The sequence below is a fragment of the Sus scrofa genome, chromosome 4 (assembly GCF_054392235.1).
Source record: "Sus scrofa isolate SSC_HxYL_T2T_F1_AM1 chromosome 4, Sscrofa_HxYL_maternal_Yorkshire_Landrace_v2.0, whole genome shotgun sequence".
NCBI classification, from domain to species: domain Eukaryota; kingdom Metazoa; phylum Chordata; class Mammalia; order Artiodactyla; family Suidae; genus Sus; species Sus scrofa.
In genome coordinates, this window is record NC_139386.1 from 66,472,686 (window position 1) to 66,496,993 (window position 24,308).

General features: G+C 36.5%; 1 protein-coding gene across 54 annotated transcripts in view; it reads left to right on the forward strand.

The window, feature by feature from the left end:
• Positions 1–24,308, forward strand: part of STAU2 (staufen double-stranded RNA binding protein 2) — a 319,371-nt gene that overhangs the window by 8,666 nt on the left and 286,397 nt on the right. For 14 of the 54 annotated variants that reach the window (XM_021089204.2, XM_021089220.2, XM_085020662.1 and 11 more), the window contains 1 exon segment: positions 19,344–19,474. In XM_021089204.2, coding sequence (XP_020944863.1) covers positions 19,361–19,474 — 114 coding nt within the window. In that variant the 5' untranslated portion in view covers positions 19,344–19,360. 54 annotated transcript variants of the gene reach the window in all.

Below are 24,308 nucleotides of genomic sequence, written 5' to 3' on the forward strand. Positions count from 1 at the left end.
ATCTCCCTTCTTGTCAACAGTAACCACACAGTACTCACGTTGTCATTTTGGTATTGTATGATGTCACTCGACACAAAGGCTGTTAATGTAACATCTCCCCCTTATGCAAAGTCGCTCTTTGATTTTCTCCTTGTACTAGAGAGTTTTCTTGTGCAACAAGTACTTCTTTCATCAAAGACATTACTAACATAGGCCAAAAGGAATCAAACTGTGCTTAAGTGAGTCCTGTGCCTTCACAGTTGTATCAAATCCCATTGGCTGCATTGACGGAGCTTTAAGAGACATGACTTAGGTCATGTGCTGTGCTGTGGATGTCAGGTTCTCCCTAAATGACTATTTGGATACCTGCCAGTAATTATCTGGGTACAGTTAGAATAACTTGTTTCATATGCTACCGTCGACAGATGGAAATGACCATTCCTTTTATGTCAGACAACATCATTGACAGTGATAGTTTATAGGTCAGTTCTAGTGAGGATTTACTAACCCTCTTTGCTGCTGGTCATGTTGAACCAGGCATTTGCAGACAACCCCTGGGCAACATTCTGCATGGTCACAAACAGTTCCCAGGGCTTTTGGCTAGAAATTGTCCACAGTGCCTGGAGACATACGTGCTTTACCCGTAACAGATAATGTATTCCTCGACTTGCTTAGGACCCCCTCTTATGTTTTGTTAAAAGTTTTATTGACATATAGTTGACTTACAGTGTTGTGATAATTTCTGCTGGACAACGACGTGATTCGGTTATACATATGCACACATCCGTTCCCCTCTTGTGTTACTGAGTTTTAGTCCCTAAAATGTTCAAGCCTGAGGGGAAAAGCTAACCTAATTTGGAATACTAGAAATTAGAGAGAAGACTCTCTCTTCAGCCGAAATGAAGTCCCATGGAATTCTTAAACTTAGGAGTGTTTTTTTGGGTTACATCACTTTCATGGTGACTGCTCTCCCATTAGAGAGAGGGTTCTCAAGATAAATGTGAAAGCACATGAAAAGGCAATCAAAGCTAACACTTATCTTGAAGAAGTAGAAACTTTTACTCTGTGATTTTCAACACTGTCATTAGGATTAGTAATAAATTTTTATTTGGCAAGTCTTTTGTTTTCTTAAAATGCCTGAAAAGTACTAGCAAATTCTTTTGTATGTGTTCCTAGAACTAATTGAACACTAGGCTTTCAGAGTTCCCTCTGTGGTGCAGTGGTTTAAGAATCCTACTGCAGTGGCTTGGGTCACTGTGAAGGTGTGGGTTTGATCCCTGCCCCAGAACACTGGGTTAAAGGATCTGTGTTATCGCAGCTGCAGCTTGGATTCAGTCCCTGGCCCAGGACCTTCCATATTCTGTGGGTGCAGCCATTGAATACTAAATTACTTAACTGTGTTAGCTGATATTAATTCTGCCTGACATTATTATTAGGAAACATGGGAATGTTCTGTTTTGATAATGGCACTTCTACCTTTAAATCGTACTCCTCATTTTTACTCTTGCCTTTTAAGACTGTGTGTTGTTATCCATGCACAACTCTTGTAGAAAAATTAGTTGGTATTGATAAGTAAAAAAAAAGAATAAATAATTCCACTATTCTTTACATAAACAATCACTGGTTACATCTGGGGGTGTATACCTCTAGATTTTTTTTCTCTGCAGATGTTTTTAAAAAATTTTTTATTTCTTAAAGTTTTATTGAAGTATAGTTGATTCACAAGGTTGTAGTAATTTCTGCTGTACCACAGTGATTCAGTTATACATGTACACACATTTATTCTCTTTCAGATTCTTTTTCCACATAGATTATCATGGAATATTGGGTAGAGTTCTTTGTGCTGTATAGCAGGTCCCCGTTGGCCTATCATTCCATATACCTCAGTGTGCATATGCCAATCCCAAGCCCCCAGTCCGTCCATCCCTCCCTCCCTTCCCCCACCCATGTAGGTATGTTTTTATGTGAATATATGTTATTTTAAAAAACGAGGATTATGCAATACATAGTGTTCTAAAGTGACTTAATAATAATCCATAGTTTGGAAGTGCTAGAGTTTATTTAATCAGATCCCTATTGTTGGACAGATTTTGTATTATAGTGCCACAGTGAGTATATTTTTTTTTACATATACCTGTGTTCTTTGACCATTATTTTGTTGCAATTAATTATTAGAAATGGAAATACTGGGAGTTCCCATCATGGCACAGAGGAAACGAATCCGACTAGAAACCATGAGGTTGCGGGTTCAATCCCTGGCCTCACTCATTGGGTTAAGGATCTGGTGTTGCCATGAGCTGTGGTGTAGGTCGCAAATGTGGCTCGGATCCTGCATTGCTGTAGCTCTGGTGTAGGCCAGCAGCTGTAGCTCTGATTAGACCCCTAGCCTGGGAACCTCCACATGCCGCAGGCACAGCCCTAAAAAAAAAGAAAAAAAAAAAAAAGAAATGGAAATACTAGTCAAACAAGTATGTAGATTTTAAAGATATTTGATGCATAAATATCAAAAGTACAAAGTTATATTAGAAGTTTATCAGAATGCCTGTTTATTTCCTTGACATATTTTCAGACTTTGTCAGTCTAAGATTGAAAGTGGTATTTTAGTATGCATTTCTATGATTTGCTTGTATTTGTTCTTTTGTCTTTTGTGAATTGCTTATATTTGTCCATTGATCTCTTTACCTTTTTATTGTAAAAATTCTGTGGATTATATCCTCTTGGGAATTTTCTGAGCTTTATTTTTTTTTCATTCATTATTCAACGCATAACTAATGGTAAGCTCTGTTTCCAAGGTACTGTACTAAGTAGGAGTTTGATATATTTTGGACCTTTCTCCCTGATGATTAATTATAAACCCCTAGGGAAAGGAAACCCATTTGCACATTAAGCTGTAGCAAATATAATTTGAGAAGGACAATGTGCGATGAAATAATATTTTAAAATTAGTGACTGAAATAGGGCAAATGTTTTGGGATTAGTTGATGAGGCACATTGATGGGGCAGTGTGTCCTAAGGGGTTGGGTAGTCTGTGTTAGGCAGCTGTAGCATTGGGAGAGCCCAGCAACAGGGCATTACAGAGGTCTAAGTGGTTTGGTGGTTCCTTTTAAAGAGGTTTGGGAGTAGCTATTGGGAACATGGAAGCTAAGGGGAAGCTTTAAATTCTGACTCAAGAGGAGTAGAAGAACAGGAAGGACAAAACAGTTTCAGTGCCGGAGAGTAGAGAACCCTATAGGGTAAGAGGGAGCCAGGTGTTATATGGAAAGAATAAAGTTCTGTCAAGATATACTGTAAAGTGTAAAGCCAGGGATCAGTCAACAAGAAACAAAAGGCCTAGTATTTAAGGGACAAACAATACATACCCTATAGGTTTGTTGTGAGGAGTAATTGAGATAACAAAGACCAAATGCTTAGCGTTGGTCCTAGTACTCTTGCTACTGCTGTTGATATTGTATGGCTGGTGTTATTGCTATTGCTGCTCTGGAGGTTGATGAGAAAGGAGGACAGACATTTCATTTGGTCATGAGAGTAAAGTACTTGTTTAGGGGATTGAGGCACTGGACATTTCTCAAGCCATGGTCAGCTGCAGTGCTCTCCTCTTTCTTGCCATAGGCCCCAAGAACTCTATCCTTTTTGCTTAAAATCTGTTGATACTTACTCTTAGTTATTTTTTCTCAAAGCCTGGCTTTTGTAGGATCTGCAATTTGTCCATCTCTCTTGAAGTCAGGATGCAGTCTACAATTAGAAGGTTAAAAAAGTAGTAAACATAAGGATGTTAAAATATATAGGAAGGGCTTTGGCTTTCTGCTGTGTGGGCATAACAGGATTTATCCTTTCTGTAGCCAGGTTCCAAGGTAGCCTCCAGTGATCTCTGCCTTTTTGTATTTACACCGTTATGTAATTATGTAATCCTCTCGTACATCTGTTTGTGTGCTCAATACAATATGGTAGAAGTGATAAATTGTTTCCAAGGATAGGTTATAAAAGACATTGTGGCTTTTCCATCCTTCTCTGTCTTCCTCTGTGCTGCCTTGCATTGTTGATTCTGAGAGGAGTTAGCTGTTGGGTTGTGAATTAGCCCACTGGAGAGGCCCAGTTGGTGAGAAACTGAAGCCTCCTGCCAAGAGCTAACAATGAACTGAAGCCTTTAGCCAATAGTGTGTGACTGAGTCTTCTTGGAAGTAGATCTTCCAGCCCTTGTCAAGCTTCCAGCCCTAGACTACTGGCCCTCAGCACCTTGACTGCAACCCCATGAGAGACTCTGAGCCAGAACCACGTAGCTAAGCTGCTCCTTGATTCCAGAACCTTAGAAAATATATGAAAAAAATATGCTTATTTTTAAAGCTTGGGGTAATTGTTATGCAGCAGTAATACACACTTTCTCCTTAAATAACTTCAGAATGTATAAATATGTGAACAGTGTTTTTTGGACATTGGATGACAGGCGGCACCAGACTCTGATGCTTGAGAGAATACAAACAAGTACGGTAAGCCCTTCTATTGTGCCAATTTACAGTAGAGCCTAGAAGTTATTTACAGGCTGCAGGATGAGTTGGAGAAATCAGAATAGAACCCAGTTTTGTTGAGATTAGGAAACAGGTTAGAATTTGGGAAGACCAAGTTGGTTAGAACTGTAGGACAGACTACTAGAGAGGAGGGAGCTGTTGGGGAGAGTGGTGAGTACATGTGAAAGTTAAAAAGTGCACTCAAACATATATGCATCCTGGAGAGCTGCAGAGGGTTCCTTTTGAGTCTTTGGCTGAGTTCTGATTGGTAGATGCATGACAGGACCTACTTAGAGCCAGGAAAAGAACTACTGGAAAGCAGCAAGAAAGCAATTTCTAGAGCGCACACAAGGCTGGGAGTAGTTTATGTCATCACTATCTAGAGTGTAAAGACCTTGAAAGACATGGGGCATTAGAGTCTTCAGAAGGCTCCAAGTGATCCCAAGTAACTTAACTGTGTAAGTCCAGTACTATATAGGGGAATATAACACAATTCAGAACTCAACAATGTAAAATTCACAGTGTTTGTCATCCAATCCAGAACTAAAGTGCTTGCCTCACCTTGGATAAGGAATAGAACATCTAGACAGAGGATCAGTAAGGAAATAGAGGGCTTGAACAACACTATAAACTAATTAGACCCTAACAGCTATATACAAAACACCCAACAGCAGCAAAAAAAAAAAAAAAAAAAAGACGAATGATCTTAAGCAATCTAACTTTTCTCCTTAAGAAAACTAGAAAAAGAAGAGCAAATTAAACCCAAAGCTAGCCAAAAAAAGAAAATAATAAAGGTTAAAATGGAAGTAAACAAAATAGAGAATGGGAAACAGTATAGAGAATCAGCAAAAATAAAAGTTGGTTCATTGAAAAGATCAACAAAATTGACAAACCTTTAGCTAGACAAAGAAAAATAGCAAAGATGCATATAACTAAAATCAGAAATAAAAAAGGAGGGAGTCCCACTGGGGCTCAGTGGTAGTGAACCCGACTAGTATCCATGAGGATGTGGGTTTGACCCATGGCCTCGCTCAGTGGGTTAAGGATCTGGTATTGCTGTGAGCTGTGGTCATAGACATGGCTTGAATCCTGCATTGCTGTGGCTGTGGCATAGGCCTGCAGCTGCAGCTCCAATTCGACCCCTAGCCTGGGAACTTCCATCTTCCATATGCCACAGGTATGGACCTAAAAACCAAAAAAAAAAAAAAAAAAAAAAGAAAGAAAGAAAAGTGAGGATATTACCATTGACCTTAAGGAAATAATCAAGAGTACCATGAACAATTTTATGCCAACAAGTTGGATAAGCTTCATGAAATGGACAAATTTGTAGAAACTCAGATTACCAAAACTGACTTAAGAAGAAATAGAAGATATCAGCAGACCTGCAAGAAGTAAACAGGTTGAATCAGTAATTAAAAAAAAAAAAAAAAAATCCCTCCCAAGCAAAGAAAAGTCTGGGGTCAGTGACTTCACTGATGATCTACCAAATGTTTAAAGAAGAATTATTACCAATCCTTATCAAGCATCCAAAACATAGGAGAGGAGGGAATATTTCCTAACTCATTCTTTGAGGCCAGTATTACTCTGATACTGATGCTAAAGACACCATGAAAAAAATCTGCAGATCAGTATTTCTCATGACTTAAATGCAAAAATCTTCAACAAAATACTAAAAGCCTGAATCCAACTATATATTGAAAGGATTGTGCACCATGGCCAAGTGAGATTTATTCCAGGAACACAAGAATGCAGAAAAATCAGTATGTATAATATACCGCATAATGGAAAAAAACCCATATGATCACCTCAGTTGATACTGAAAGCATTTGACAAAATCCAACGCTTGTTCATGATAGAAACCCTTAAAAACTAGGACTATGAGGACACTTCTCAACTTGATATAGGGTATTTATGAAAAACAGCTAACATCCAACTCAATGGTAAAAGACTAAAAACTTTCTCCTTATGGTCAGGGACAAGACAAGGGTGCCTATTCTCAGCACTGCTATTCAGCATTGTACTGGAAATTATACCCAGAGCAACTAGGCAAGAAAAAGAAATGAAAGACATCCAACTTGGGAAGAAAGAAGTAAAACTTTTTATTTGAAGATGACATGGTGCCATATATGGAAAATCCCCAAAAATCTACCAAAAAACTAAATAGAGCTAAAAAATGAATTCAGAAAAATTGTAAGTACGAGGTCACACAAAATACAATTGTGTTTCTGTATATAGTCCAAAAGGAAATTAAGAAAACAGTTCCATTTATAATAGCATCCAGAAGCATACAGGAATTGAGAAACCTGTACTCTGAAAACTCTACAACATTGTTGAAAGAAATTAAAGAGGACTTGAATAAAAGGAAAGATATTTTGTGTTTATGGATTGAAAGACTTAATATTATTAAGATGGCAGAACTATGCACAATGTACATATTTAATATGTCTATCAAAATTCTAGTGACCTTTTTTGCAGAACTGGAAAAGCTTATCTTCACCTTCTTAATGGAACTGCAGTAGGCCCAAATAGCCAAAGCAATCTTTTTTTATTTTTTTATTTTTTGTCTTTTTAGGGTTGCACCTGTGGCATATGGAAGTTCCCAGGCTAGGGGTCTAGTTGGAGCTACAGCTGCCAGCCTACACCACAGCCACAGCAATGCCAGATCCAAGCTGCAATCTGTGAGCTGCACACCATCTCATGGTATTGCTGGATCCTTAACCCACTGAGTGGGGCCAGGGATTGAACCTGCAACCTCATGGTTCCTAGTCAGATTCGTTTCTGTTGCGCCATGATGGGAACTCCCAAAAGCAATCTTGAAAGAACAGTTGGAGGCTCATACTTCCCCATTTCAAAACACACTCTACAACTGCAGTAATCAAAATAGTTTGGTACTGGCATAAGGTAGAGAAATAGATCAATGAAATAGGATTGAAAGGCTGGAAATAAACTAATTCATATGTAGAGAGCTGATTTTTTTTTTTTTTTTTTAGGGCCATACTTGCAGCATATGGAGGTTGCCAGGCTAGGGGTCTAATTGGAGCTTCAGCTGCCGGCCTACACCACAGCTACAGCAATGCCAGGCCTGAGCTGCATCTGCGACCTACACCACAGCTCACGGATCCTTAACCCACTGAGCGAGGCCAGGGATCAAACCCACAGCCTCATATATACTAGTCAGATTTGTTTCTGCTGAGCCACAATGGGAACTCCTAGCCAACTGATTTTTGATAAGAGTGCCAAGACCACTCAGTGTGGGAAAGAGTATCTTCAGCAAATGGTTCTGGGACAACTGGATATCCACATGCAAAAGAATAAACTTGGGGAGTTCTTTTATGGTGCAGTGGGTTAAGGATGTGATGTTGAGGATCTGGTGTTGTCACGGCAGTGGCTTGGGTCACTGCTATGCCATGGGTTCAGTCCCTGGCCTGGGACCTTTTGCATTCTATGGACACAGCCAAAAAGAAAAAAGAAAAAACTTTTTATTCTTTTTATTTTATCTTACACCACATACAAAAACTAACTCAAAATGGATCAGTGACCTAATATAAGAACGAAAATTCAGAACTCAACAACAAAAAGACAGCCGCACTAAAGGTTGGCAAAGGACTTGAATAGACAGTTCTCCAAAGAAGACGTCCAAATGACCAACGTGCATGTGAACGAATACTCTCATTAGTGATGGGGGAAATGCAAATGAAACTACAGTGAGTACCACTTCATGCTCACTCAGATGGCCAGAATCAAAGAGAACAACAGTAACAAGCGTTGGCAAGGATGTGGAGAAATGAAACACTTGTGCAATACTGGTGGGAATGTAAAGTGTTTCAGCTTCTGTGGAAAACAGCATGGCAATTCTTTACCAAGTTAAACATAGACTTACCATATGATCCCACTCTTAGGTGTATACTGAAAATATTTGAAAACAGGTATTCAAATATATGTACACACATGCTCATAGTAACACTGTCTACTGTAGCCCAATGGTGGAAGCAGCTCCAAATATCCATAGATAATTGGGTAAACAAATTGTGGTATATACACCCTATAGAATATTATTCAGCTGTAAAACAAGATGATGTACTGATACATGGTACAATGTGCTGAGCTTCAAAACATTTTGCTAATTGAAAGAAGTCAGACACAAGGGTCACAAGTTGGAGGATTCTGTTTATATGACATATCCAGATTAAGTAAATCTTTAGAGACAATACAGATTGGTGATCGCCAGGTTCTAGGGGTAAGGAGGAAAGGGGAGTAACTGCCTAATGGGTATGGAGTTCGTTTTGTATTATAAAAATGTTTTGAAACTGGGTAGAAGTGGTGGTTGCTCAACATTGTGACTGTACTAAATGCTATCAATGTCTTCACTTGAAATGGTTAATTTGATATCACATCAATTTCATTTCAATTAAAAATTAAAATGCTTACAGAAGCATGAGCATATGACCCATAACCAGCATTTAAAAAAATCAATAGAAAGTGACCCAGAAATGACAAAGATGATTGATTTAACAGACAAAGCTGGAAATAGAATTGTTATTAATATGCTATCAATGTTCAGGAAGGTAGAGGAAAACAGGAAAACGAGGACAGAAATAAAACATATGAAAATAAATGGAAATTTTAGAGATGAATGCAATATCTGAAATAAAAAGTACTTGATGGAATTAATAGCAGATAAGACAGCAGAAGAAAAGATAAGTGAGCTCGAATATGTAGGAATAGCAACTGTCCAAAATGAGACACAGTGAAAAGACAAAAAAAATGAGCAGAGCACCTGTGAGCTGTTGGATAGAATCATGTAGTCTAAAATAAATTAATTACATAATCAAGGGAAGAGAGAGGGAACAGGAAAATATTAGAACAGATAATGACTGAAAATTTTCTGTGTTTAGAGAAAACTATAAACCACATAGATGTGTAAAGGTCAGTGAATCCGATTTGAAGGAAACATTAAAAAAACACACACCAAGGCACATCATAATCAAATGACTGAAAATCAGTAATAGAGAAAGTAAATCTTAAAAGCAGAAGAAAAAAGATGTTATAAGCAGAGAAATAAAGAATGACAGAGTTTTTGTTAGAAACTGCAGGCCAAAAGAGAGTTGGGTCACTTCTTTAAAATACTATAAAATACTTGTTAACTTCAGATTCTCTTCCCACTGAAAATGCTTTTCAGAAAGAAGTAAATTGTCATACAAATGAACTTATTTACAACCTAGAAATAAACTCACAAACATAAAAAACAAAATTAAGTTTACCAAAGCAGGAAGTAGCAGGAGGGATAAATTAGGAGTTTGGGATTAACAGATACACATTACTATGTATAAAATATACAAGGACTTGCTGTATATTTTCTATTTTGTAATATAACGTACAATGGAAAAGAATCTGAAAAAGAATATATATACATATATATAAAATCTTTTTTTTTTTTTTTTTTGGTTGTGCTTACGGCATGTGCAAGTTCCCAAGCCAGGGATCAAACCTACGCTGCAACAGTGACCCAGGCTGCTGCAGTGACAATGCTGGATCCTTAACCTGCTGCACCACAAAAGAACTCTTAGAAGCAATCACTTTGCTGTACACCTGAAACCAACACAACATTGTACATCAACTATACTGCAAAAAAAAGTTTTCAGAGAAAAGTGTGACTTTTTGTTTTCTTTTATTTAAAAATTTTAATTGTGGTAAAATATAACATAAAATTTGCCATGTTAACCTTTTCCTTTTTTGGTCCATGCCCACAGCATGCAGAAGATCCTAGGCCAGGGAGCAAACCTGCACCACAGCGACAGTGCTGGATTGTTAACCTGCTAGGCCACCAGGGAACTCCCATTTTAACCAGTTTTAAGTGTATAGTGGCATTAAGTATATGTACAGTGTTCTGCCACCATCACCATCATCCTTCTGCAGAACTTTTTGCTATTTGCTGACTGAAACTCTGTACCCATTAAAACACTAACTTCCCATTCTCCAATTCACCAGCTCCTGTCAACCACCATTATACTTGTCTTTGTGAATTTGACTACTCTAGATACCTCATATTAGTGGAATCATATAACATTTGTCCTTTGGTGACTGGATTATTTCACTTAGCATAATGTCTTCACAGTTTATCCATACTATGGCATATGTCAGAATTTCCTTTTTAAGGCTGAATAATACTCAATTTTGTGTATGTACCACGTTTTGTTTATCCATTCATCCATCAGTAGACATTGAGGGTACTTACGCCTCTTGGCTATTGTGGATAATACTGCAGAGAATGTGAGTGTGCAAGTAAAGTAATCTGTTCAGGTCCCTGCTTTCTGTTATTCTGGGTGTATATCCAGAAGTGAAATTGCTGGATCCTGTGGTAATTCATGTTTAGGTACTGTTTTCTATAGTGGTTGCATCATTTTACATTCCCACCAAAAATGAACAAAGGCTCTAAGTTCCCTACATCCTCACCAATACTTATTTTGTTTTTTTTTTTTTTTGTTTTTAATGCCAATGACCATCCTAATAGGTATGAAGTGGTGTCTTGTAGTTTTACTTGCATTTATGTGATATTAGTGATGTTTAGTATCTTTTCATGTTTAGTATCTTTTCTTGTTGGCTGTTTGTATATTGTCATTGGAGAAATGTCTATTCAAATTCCTTGCTCAACATTCCCCCACTAGAAGCAAAATTGTAAAGGCAGCAAGAAAATGACAAAGATGAAAAAAAAAGCAGAAATGGTAGTTGAATAAATGTATAAGATTTTTTATTAATCTTTTTGAAAGGTAATTTCTTATTTAAAGCAAAAATATTAAGATTATATGGCTTATTAACATACATGAAAGTATAATGATAATAACAGTAGCTTGAAGGTTGAGGGAGAAATGGAAGGATATTATTAAAGATTTTAATGCTTTACATTAGGTAGTATAATATAAAGGTAGACTGTATTAAAGATATATACTATAAACTCTAAAGCAGCCAGTAGAATATCAGAACAAAGAGCTATAATAAATAAGCAAAAAAAGTAGAAGTGAAAATATAATTAATTCAACAGAAGCCATGAAAAGATGGAAATAGGAACAAAGACCAGATGGGGAAAAATAAAAAATAAATAGCAAGAAGATAGACTCAAACCTAATGGTAGGTCTAATCATATTGAATGCAAATAATCAACTAGCTTGATCTCTCTGCATTTACAGAACACTTCACTCAAGAAGAGCAGACTGCACATTTGTTCACAAGTTGACACAGAACATTTACCAAGATAGACTATATTCTGGGCCACAAAACAAGTCTTAATAAATTCAGAAGGATTCAACTCAAGAGGAATCCTCTGATTCTAGTAGAATTAAATTAGAAGTCATTCATAGAAATATCTTTGAAAAATCCCCAAGTATTTGAAAATTAAATAGCATGTTTATGATTCATGATTAAAAGAAGGAATCAAAATTATAAAGCATTTTAAACTAACAATAGAAACACAACATATTCGAAGATGCTACTAAAACAGTACTTAGTGGGAAATCTATAGCTCTAAGTACATATTAGAAAAGAAGAAAGATCTAAAATGACTTTAGTTTTCACCGTAATAATGTAGAAGGAGCAGAACAAATTCATCCCAAAGAAAGCAGAAGAAAAGAGATAATCTCAATAGTCCTATATGTATAAAAAAATTAAAATTGTAGTTAAAAAAATCTTCCTACAAAGAAGACTCCAGGTCCAAATAGTTTCACTGGTGACTTGTACTGAATACTCCAGGAAGAAATAATATCAATTCCACACAAACTTTTCAAAGACATTTGTAATGGAGGGAGCGTTTTTCAAAGACATGGATGTCATCATCACTAGGATACCAGAACCAGACAAAGACATTGCAAGGGCACTACAGAATACTACTACTCACTAATGTAGATGTAAAAACATCTAAACAAAATTTCAGTAAATCAGATTCAACAAAATATTAAAAGGACAAAACATCATAACCATGTGGGATTTATCCCAGGAATGTAAGGTTGGTTTAACATTCAAAAAATAGAGTAATGTAATCCACCACATTAACAAGGTAAACAGTGAAAAGCAGTCATCTCAATAGGCAGAAAAAGCATTTGATTCAATATAACTATTCCTGATTTTAAAAAAGTCTTCAGTAAACTAGGAATAGAAATGAACTTCCTCAGTATGAAATGGGGATCCATGACATACTTTATTTGCTAATATTTTACTTATTCATGGAAAGATTGAACAGTTTTTTTTTTTTCCCCTAAAAATCAGAAACAAGTTAGAGATGTCTACTTTGACCAATCCTTTTTAACATTGTCCTGGAGGTTGCAGCTAGTGCAGTTGGGCAAGAAAAGGAAATAAATAGTATTCACATTGCAAAGGAAGGAACAAAACTATTTTAATTCACTGTCGTAAATCAAAGATGACCTGGTTTTCTATGCAGAAAATGTGATGAACTCCTACTAGTCCTAATGCATAAGTGTAGTAAGGTTGAAGGATACCAGATCAGTATGCAAAAGTCAGTTGTTTTTTTACACACTAGCAAGGAACGATCTGAAAAAAAGACAATATACCACAGTATCAAGAATATGAAATACTTATGGAAAAATGTAATAGAATATGTCAAGAATGTGAGGCTACACTGTGTTTTTGTAGTGTTTAAATCCCTGGTTTCCCTTGGAAAAATCAGAGGTTGTAGACATGGCACTATGGCCTGCTTTGAATCAGGTCCTTGGGCATCTTCTTTCTGTCAGAACCTTGGTTGCACTGTAAATACTTTAGAAAGGAGAATAGCAGGAGTTCCTGTTGTGGCTCAGTGGAAATGAATCTGACTAGCATCCATGAGGACGCAGGTTCAATCCCTGGCCTTGCTCAGTGGGTTAAGGATCCAGCGTTGCTGTGAGCTATGGTGTAGGTCGCAGATGCAGCTTGGATTCTGCATTGCTGTGGCTGTGGTGTAGGCCGGCAGCTGAAGCTCCAATTAGACCCCTAGCCTGGGAACCTCCATATGCTGTGGGTGTGGGTCTAAAAAAACCAAAAAAAAAAAAAAAAAGAAGAGCAATTAGAGTCTAAGGCAAACTGTTTCCAACTTTTGGTATGGCTTCGTAAAATAATTTTTTAGATTTAAAAGTTCTGCATGTTTATTATAAAGAAGTAAAACAATGCAGTATTTCAAAGTAGAAAGTTGAGTCCTCGCGCCCCCCCCACTTCTTTAAATATGCACATGTTTGATTTAAAAAAAAAACAATAAGGTTAGATAGTGTTACAGGATTATGAGAAATATTTAGCCAAGTTTACTTGTGTTTTTGTCATATTTTATATTTTACATTTTAACACTTTTGGAATTGATTTTTGTGTCTGTATGAGATACGAATTTTAAATGTTCTTGATTAACAGGCAATTATAATAAAGCAGTTTGATCCTTGGGTGGTGGTTTTGCTTGGACAACTTAGGTTATGGTCGAATTTGAAGTTTTAAGGTTTGTTTTAGTTATAGCTATGGACGGTCACATTTCTCCTAGAGAGCAAGAACCTGTAGAAGGTAAATTCCTTGATTTTTTGACTCTGTTTTCTTTCTTTTTATTTTACTTGGGAATTAGGATGAGTCCCTTCCAATAGCAGGGAGTAGGGAAAGGTGAGCCAGCAAAAGAGACATAGAAACTGTGTCCAAGTCATTTTCTGGGACCAGGGATGGAAACGGATTCTTCTATGGAGAGACTTGCCTTGGCAGGTGAGGTAGACTATGATTTACTAGCAACAGCTCTGGCTGTAATTTAACTGCCTTAAAAATGCTGCACTCTTAAGTTCTGGCTTAGGAAACTTTTGGTGTTTTGGTGGATTATGGTCAGATAGTTTTTTTCTGCTATTTCCTACTCTGCATTGTATATTCTGCTAATGATCTATTTGCTTTTGCCAGATGTGATGTGTTTTATTTGCTTTCTCCTGCATGTGTGCTCTGGAAAAGCTTGAACTGTCTTTTTCTCTTCCACCCTTGCTAACTTGGTAAATGCCTACCTTTCTTAATTAATCAGTCTAATCTAACCACCACTTTCTGAAACCTACCTTTCAACATCCCCTTCACTTACCTAAGGTGTCCCTTTGAACACCCTTAGTATAGCACTTAGCATGTTGCAATTGAGGGTATTTATTTCTTAAATGTGCCTGTATTTTCCACCAGACTGTAAGCTCCTTTAGGACAGGAATTTTGCCTATTGAACTGTGAACTGTATTATTTTGGTATATTTTAAAGATTCAAGTCCCAGAGTGTCTAGGACGTTTTATAAAGATAGGAAAAAATAGAATCTTTTAAAATAGAGTATGTCTATGTTTTGATGACTGTGTGGATACTGTTGTTATTATAAATTGCTATTTTACCAGTGTTACTTATCAAAGTTAGGGAGAATTATGTGTAAACAAATTTTATAACAACTTGGAGTTCCCGTCGTGGCGCAGTGGTTAACGAATCCGACTAGGAACCATGAGGTTGCGGGTTCGGTCCCTGCCCTTGCTCAGTGGGTTAACGATCCGGCGTTGCCGTGAGCTGTGGTGTAGGTTGCAGATGCGGCTCGGATCCCGCATTGCTGTGGCTCTGGCGTAGGCCGGTGGCTACAGCTCCGATTCAACCCCTAGCCTGGGAACCTCCATATGCCGCGGGAGCAGCCCAAGAAATAGCAACAACAACAACAAAAAAAAACACAAAAGACAAAAAAAAAAAAAAAATTTTATAACAACAAAGAATATGCCCTGACACAAATATGAGAAATCTTAAATGTAATTTTTATCACTCTTGGGAATTTTTTCAGTGGAAACAAATTTAATATGTTTTGATAAATCAGTAGAAAAAATAATAACAAATACATGATTTTTGTAGAATATTAAAGAAATATATTTGTATGAATAAAATCATACAATCTCTTATCCTAAGAGAACAATTTAACTCAGAGTATTTTAGTTTAGGAAGCTCTGAAAAGTTTATAAAATCATATCATTCTATACATATTCTATGATAGAGTGCTTCAATAAATTATTTGTAAGCAGAATAATAATAATACATTCTTATTGTTAATAGTGCCTTACATTGTTTCATTCAACCAAGACCATAATCCATTAATAAAAAACAACTCTTATTTTTATTTTACTGTCCAGGAAAGTGAGATTTAAGTACTTTTTCAAGGTTACAGAGGTGTCATTCAGTGGCAGAGATATCCAAAACAGGCTCTTAACTATATGGCATTTGTTCTCCCAAAAGCAGTCTTAGAATTGTGAAATCCATGATCATAAATTACCTTTACTTCTGAGAATGTATCTGCTGTGGCAGCCACTGTATCAACCTGAAACCTCTTTCACAGTAGCTTTGTTGAGGACATTCTTAGGTCCCTTGAAAATACATACTTGGGCAACAGTGTATATATTGCTTACTTTTGTCACTATTGGCTCTTCTAAAAAGTAACATATACATTCAGCTTATAGATCTCTGTCTCTATTTTTATGTACAGTTTGTTTTATAATTTTGTAAATACTTTATCAAAATTTTGGTTTAATTTTTGAATTACTGCTCAATCATTGAGCTCTGTCAAATACTTAGTACTAATAAGATTTCTGATCGAGTAGAGGAACAGCAGTGGAAAATAAAGTTTTAATCATTTTGTAAAAAAAAAATCTGAACTAGGACTAATTATTTTTAAATTTGCCTATTTTAAATGTTTAGGTTTTAGTTATAAAGTTTTATCAAAATGAACTCTTATTTGTATTTTGCACACCTGTCACAGCAAAATTTAAGTCACGCATTAAATCCATGGCTCCATTATTGGATTTATGTTACTTTTATGAAGCAGAAAGTTAGTGGGGTATAATTTTAACACCATGTTATTACCACTTTCCTTTAAAGGATTTAGATCAGATTTTCCAGATTTTCTTATCTGACAAGTTTGCAGAGCTCTGAACTTAACATTTAAATATATTTTAACATATTTGAAACCTATGCTATTAATTTTTGTACTACAAAATTTTCATTGTATTCTTACTCTTCTAATATTTTTTGTGTCATAACAGATATGAAGCATTGCTGAGTTATGAAAATTGTTATAGTAGCAGTATAAATGCTATTTAAGTGTTACACAAAATTGATTTACCAGACTTCAGTATTTTCTCATTTCCATTCTGCTTTTGCTTTTTTTTGGTCTTTTTTTAGGGCCACACATGTGGCTTATGGAGGTTCCCAGGGTAGAGGTTGAATTGGAGCTGCAGCCAGCCTATGCCTCAGCCACAGCAACGCAGGATCCGAGCCGTGTCTATGACGTACACCATTGCTCACGGCAACGCCAGATCCTTAACCCACTGAGCGAGGCCAGGGATTGAACCTAGTCCTCATGGATACTAGTCGGGTTCGTTTCCACTGAGCTACAAAGGGAACTCCTTTTGCTTTTGATATTCAGATAGCTGTATTATTTATTGTACTTGAGTAATTAATGCCATGGTGTGCAAAGACCAACATTGATTCTAATCCCAGGTCACCTCGTATTTTATATAATGACTGACTTTCTGGTATAGTGTATAAAATGTTTATTTGAATGATAATACAGTAGAAAAAGTAAAATGAAGATTTTCTCAACCTCTCTCTCTCTCTCTCTCTTTTTTTTTTTTTGTCTTTTGTCCTTTTAGGGCCGCACCCTTGGCATATGGAGGTTCCCAGGCTCAGGGTCTAATTGGAGCTGTTGCTGCCGGCCTAATCCATAGCTACAGCAATGCGGGATCCGACCTGCGTCTGCAGCCTACACCACAGCTCACAGCAATGCTGGATCCTTAACCCACTGAGTGAGGCCAGGGATTGAACCTGTAACCTTATGGTTTCTAGTCAGATTCATTTCCCCTTTGCCACAACGGAAACTCCTTCAACCTGTCTTGATAATACTTTGTGTCTTTTATGTGCTGTGTGCTGTTCAAAAATGTAGTAATTACTAGGGTTTTTTTTTTTTTCTGGTTTGCAAGCCACTTAGAATGGTTTAACTATAGAATTAACTTTTAGCAACTCTTGGTTGCATATATATATATATATAAGTTATATATATATTTACTTATGCCTTACTAAGTATTTTTATAGTATTGTTTTAATTTCTTAATCATGATGATTATGATCAAGTTATTATACCAAAGAATATTAAAAAACTAATTTAAAGTATTAAAAAGAATACCACTTTCTAATTAAACCTTGTCATGGAAAGTTTATAGATGAAGTTCCTAAAATTTTCTATTTGTCTAATGTATTCTCTGTATATTGTGACTACAGTTTCATTGAGCCAGAGGTAATCCACTTGCATGTTTTATGTTTGAGGTTTAAAATATTTTTTTGACACTGATTAATGGGAGATGAAAAAGTAAAAAGCAGTTAAATATGTCTATACATGAGATGAAGGAAATCGTAGAATAAAATAGTGTTAGGAAAATATTCTGAATCTGTAGTAATAACTGTGGTAGAATTTAAAGTACCATACATTTAAAAATCTTAACCTTATAACAACCTGTGAATTAAGTAGAATAGACTTATTACCCTTATTTTATAGATAAATAATAGTAGACTTAGTAAATTTAAGTAAAAATCATTCACACCTTGTAGGGAAGGGTTTCTTAAACAAGGCAGAAAAAGCATAAGTTATAAAAAGATTGATAAATGTAACACATAAAATAATCAATAGAAAAAAAGGACAGAAGCAGTGGGAAACCCAAGTGATCAAAACCAATATATTTTGTCAAACATCGCATTATCAAAGATTAAGATACCTGCCCATACTGCATTTTTCAAGGTTGAGGGGAAATGGTACTTCTCATACTCCCAGAAGAAGGTAATTTGGTACAGTCCTTCTGAATGCTGTTTGGTAGAGTGTTTTACCTTTTTAAAAGTGAAGAATTGGAAACAACCTAAATATCTACTATCAGTAGGGGAGAGGATTAAAAAAAAAACATGGTAATTTTACAGCAGTTAAAAGCAGTGCACTAGATGTATATAAGTTAAATCTCAAAAACATAACAGTGAAGAAGGTTGTGAAAATGATACGTTTATTATATTACTACTTATATGAACTATTCAAAACCACATATATCAAGACTGTTTCTTCATGGATATGCATGAATGCATACACATGCACTTTAGAATATCCTAGGGGGGTATATTCTAAATTCATATAGTGGTAGTTTCTGGAAAAGATAAAGGGGACTTAACTGGAATGTAATACTGTCTTTTTGTTTCATTTTAAGTAAGACTTAAAGCAAACATAGAAATTGTTAATTTCAATTCTGGATGGTAAGAACATGGTCCTTTGTTAAATTATTCTTTCTGCTTTTCAAAATTTCATTAAAAAACAAAAAGAAAAGTTACTAAAAAAGAGTAGTTGACAGAGCTTATTAATTAAACTTAGGACTTGATCCCAAGACTAGAGCTTTTTCAGTTAATATGCTGCCTCAGAATGAGAAGGAAAAAAAGAAAGATCAAGTGGTAAAAAAGGTAGATAAAATTTAGTTTTTTTGTAGTAGTAAGATTATGTGTTTGTGCTAAAATTTATTAAAGGAAAGTTATAGGATAAATTAAAAATTTAATCTTGTATAGTTTTAAAATCTTTAAGCATGCTGTTATCATATGTATATATAGAGAGCAATTTAGGTACCTAGGAAAGAGGTTACCTCAATTTGTTGTGTAAAATGTGATACATATTTCTGTTGCATGTAATGGAAGACTTTAGATGATTTGTACTTTTTATATAAAATTCATGAAAATAATTTAATCCAAAGATACGATCTGACTTCAATCTAAAAAAGTCAAAACTAGCTTTTCTTCCATTTTGTAAAGTCATTCTTCACAAAAACTTTACAGCCTTTTTATTTACAGCTTCTCTCCAAGATAAAATGGCAACCCCCAAAGAGAAAACTCCAATGTGTCTGGTAAATGAGTTAGCCCGTTTCAATAGAGTCCAACCCCAGTATAAACTTCTGAAAGAAAGAGGGCCTGCTCATTCGAAGGTAAGGTTTCAAAGAGAGGTGGTGAGACATGCTTATCAAAGTCTATCAGATTTATCATCTCAGGTTTTAATTGTGCTTTATTTTGGGGGGTGGTAATGGATGGCTTAAGGCTCTTAGCTTTATTAAAAATATTTTAAAGTCTGTACTAAACAATTTTATAGCTCATTATGGTTTACAGAGCTTTTTCAGATACAGTACTTCACAAAAACTTAATGAAAGCACATGAAATATGGATTTTTGATATCTGTTGTGCAAATTAAGAAACTCAGGCACAGAAAAGTTAAGTGACTTGCTTAATAGTTCATATGTGCTGCTGCCAGCACTTGAACTTTTTTCGTTAAATATAACTGCTAATGTAAAAATAAATATAGAGTAAAATATAACAACAGTTACCTGGTGAGACATCTTTTCCAGTATGATTAATTCTGAGATTCATCTTTTATAAAAGTTGTATATACCAGTATTGTTGTTATGTCCGTATTTGCTTATAATATTGTTCTTTTAAATGGAAAGTCAATTTATGTTTTTATACAGCCTCATTCTATGTGTTTATACATGTTAGAAAGAAATCTGTTACTGATGTGTTTATGTTTGAGCTCTGATCCTCTCTTAAAAAAAATCTCAAAGCTGTACACAAACCTCTGTCACATTTTAAATCTTGGATATTGGAGATTATGATAATGATCATAAATTTTTGTATACAGTGTGGAAACAGTTGGTTTTCTAAAGGTTGATTAATCTTTGTAAAGCAACTGGCTATTGGATTATTTAATTGTTTTCTAGCATCTCCTTCAAAGTAAGGAATAGAAGGTAAAACTGAAACCCATCAATTTTATTCGCTAGTATGAAGGGTTTCTGAGCCACACTTAAATTTGTTCATAATATCTTTTGTTCACAGAAAAAGGTTGTGGCCTTGGTCTACCTGTGTGGTCTTATATCCTGACTGTCTTCTGTGGCCAAATTCCTATGTTTCCTACTCATTCTTCCTGCCCTTAATCAAGTTGAATTGTTTGCATTTTTTCAAATGGTTCCTGTTTTTTCACTTCTGTCTGCTTTTGCCTGTGTTGTAATGTCTCTGATTTAAAAGTCCCTTTTCCCTGTATCATTTTTGGACACTCATCTCACATTTCACATCTTTTACACAACCTCTGTGAAACTTCTCTGATCCCTCTGCTAGTTCTCCAGCAGGTTCCATCTTTCTTTGTAGTTGTTACTATGCTGAGGTACCATGATGTATATACATAGGACGCTACTATTGTACTAGACTGAGTTTATTTAGGGTAATACCTATTTTATTCTTCTGTAGTTTATGGTTTCTCTAGTTTGTGGCCTTTTTGCTTCTCATTGCCAATTACAGGTAGTCTTCCTCAAGATAGATCCCTAGCTTTGAATTTCATGTTAATAGACTAACCCTCCCTGTGACAGCACAGTGATCACATGGGTGAAGGACCTCTGGGAGATTCCATCACATATCTCGTGGCTCACTTTCACTTTCTAATACCCATCCTGTTTTAAGTTTTGGTGATATCATTGTGTAAATAGATGATGGTTCCAACATGCTGACATTTCAGTTTCTTGCATTTCTCCAATTATCTTGTCTTCCATTCTCCTTCCACTACTCATTCCTGTGATCACATTCTTTTTTTTTTTTTTTTGTCTTTTTGCCTTTTCTTGGGCCGCTCCCACGGCATATGGAGGTTCCCAGGCTAGGAGTCAAATTGGAGCTGCAGCTGCTGGCCTACACCACAGCCACAGCAACTCGGGATCCGAGCTGTGTCTGCGACCTACACCACAGCTCACGGCCCACTGAGCAAGGCCAGGGATTGAACCTGCAACCTCATGGTTCCTAGTTGGATTCGTTAACCACTGCGCCATGACGGGAACTCCTGTGATCACATTCTTGATTACCTCATTACTCATAACTTCAAGACCCTCCATACTCACAATCCCAGACATTCATTTCTCTCTGACATCTAGTTCATTCTCTCTAGTAGTCTGAGTTTGGTAGTCCTTCCACACCACACATTCATTGATTCTACCACCTTTTTCCTTTTTCTGACTTTCCTCAGTCCTCACATTTCCTTATCCAGCTTAAATTCCATATGCTTTGTATGTACCCTCAACTCTCTCCCCCATCTTGGTCCATATGGCTGAGCAAAATCCCAGCCTTGCCTTCCCTTCTGGGTTGCACATGAATTGCCTGTAGAGGCCAGCCCCTCTGCTTCTATACTAAATCCCAACCCCTCTCATCTGTTCAAGCCCATTCCTTTAACTTTTCCTCTCCTCCCCTCCCCAGATTTTCTTCTGTGTCATTAAATTCCCTTTCTAATGGTTGAGGTTTGCTGGGTCCACATTCTTTTTTCTAGATGGTTCCAGATCTCCTTGGGTTTTTTTTTTTCTTTGTCTTTTTTTGCCATTTCTTGGGCCACTCCCCCGGCATATGGAAGTTCCCAGGCTAGGGGTCTAATTGGAGCCGTAGCCGCTGGCCTACACCAGGGCCACAGCAATGCAGGATCCGAGCCACGTCCGCAACCTACACCACAGGTCTCAGCAGTGCCGGATCCTTAACCCACTGAGCAAGGGCAGGGATCGAACCCGCAACCTCATAGTTCTTAGTCGGATTTGTTAACCACTGAGCCACAATGGGAACTCCCAGATCTCCTTGGGTTTTAAGGTTTAGACATCCATTTGCCAACCTCTGCCTGCTGTTCTGGATGCTTTGATCATGGACTACACCAGTTAGCCTGTATCTCAGTCTTAAAAAGAATAAATACTAGAATAATTAGTGAATTATTGAGTGAAAGATAGTATTCATAAATCTGTGTAATGTTAATAATGAATGTTAATATTAACTGGTTAAGTCTGGATCCCTGTTGTGGAAAACAAAATGATTTTTTTCATTCATAGATGTTTACCACTGGTTTTAAGTAAGAAATAAATGTATTTTATGAAATAAATGATTATCTCTGGCATGAAAAATTTAAACAGCCTCAACTTAACAATTTTTGGGACATTATCCATAATTATATGGCAGTTTACATAGATATGTAAACATACATATTTATATACACACACACGCACACACACAGTAGTGGTTCTCAACCTTGACTATTCATTGGAATCACAAAGGGAGTTTTAAAAAATACTTATGGGAGTTCCCGTCGTGGCGCAGTGGTTAACGAATCCGACTAGGAACCATGAGGTTGCGGGTTCGATCCCTGCCCTTGCTCAGTGGGTTAACGATCCGGCGTTGCCGTGAGCTGTGGTGTAGGTTGCAGACGCGGCTCGGATCCTGCGTTGCTGTGGCTCTGGCGTAGGCCGGCGGCTACAGCTCCGATTAGACCCCTAGCCTGGGAACCTCCATATGCCGCGGGAGCGGCCCAAAGAAATAGCAAAAAAAAAAAAAAAAAAAAGATAAAAAATACTTATGCTGAATGTCACTTTCAGGCCTTCTAATTTGATTGGTCTTGGATGAGGCCTAGATATTAGGATTTTTTTTAAAGCTCTCAAATGATTCAAATGTGCATCTATAGTTGAGAAAGACAGGCTAGAGATTAGTGTCTTCAGGTTGGTGTAGAATTGTTTCCTTATGCATACTTCTTGGCAGGAAGTAGTCATCTCTTTAGGTTTACATGTTTTCCTTTTTCCTCTAGTGAGTCTTACAGAATATGAACAACTTGTAATATGTGACTCTTAAAAAATATTTTAATGTTTGCCTTCTCCCCTTTTGTTTTTATGCACATTTTAAATTATAACAAGTAACTTGTTATACCTTTTGGTAATGTGGGTTATTACGACATTGCCATATCTCTCAGGTACCTAAATACGGTTCTTTATTTTTCCTATGAATTGTGATTTTCTCAAGTCTCAAAAGAAAGGCTGTTACAATGTAGAATTTAAGGAAAAGTCAAGAATAATATAAAGTGGTATTTTCTTCTTTTCCTTTATTTCCCTGTTTTGATATGTTGTCAGTGTGCATGACTAAGTGTTAGGAAAGCCACTCTCATACTGGCACTTTGAGAAGGTTTCAAGTGGAATAGATGTCACTGAGGCGGGTAGTGCCTAATGGCCTTAAAGCCAAGCAGTCCTTTTTTTTTTTTTAGTTCTTTCTAGATTTACCAGGCCTTATCTTTGCCTACATTATCCAGCTTATGTGGCTTTGAACAACTAATTCAGAATCTCAGTTTTCTCATCTGTAATTTGAGAAGTATAATACCTGTTCTAGGGTAGTGTAATGGAATGATGATTTTTAAATTCTTAGCAATTATGTTGATGATGGAGGTACCCAGATAATTATATCATTCTATGTTAGTAGTATATAGGATTTAAAAAATTCTTGGTAAAATATCTATTAAGTATTTATAATGTGATGGATACTTTTCTTTTCTTTTTTGCTTTTTAGGGCTACATGTGTGGCACATGTAAGTTCCCAGGCTAGGGGATGAATCAGAGCCGTAGCTGCAGACCTGTGCCATAGCCACAGCAGTGTGGGATCTGAGCCACGTCTGCAACCTGTAACACAGATCACAGCAACACTGGATCCCAGACCCCACTGAGTGAGGCTGGGAATCGAACCCAAATCCTCATGGATACTAGTTGGCTTCGTTTCTGCTGTGCCACAACAGGAACTTCCAGTGGACACTTTTTTATTGGTGTTCCTGCTCTGCCAATTTCTGCAATGCCTCTTTTTGTATATTCTGAATACATATCCTTTCTTAGATTTGTACTTGGCAGGTATTTCCCCTTCTTTGTGACTTGTCTTTTTCTTTCTTTAACAATGTCTTTTGAAGAGCAGTAGCTGTTAGTTTTGATGAACTCCATTTGTTCTCTTAAA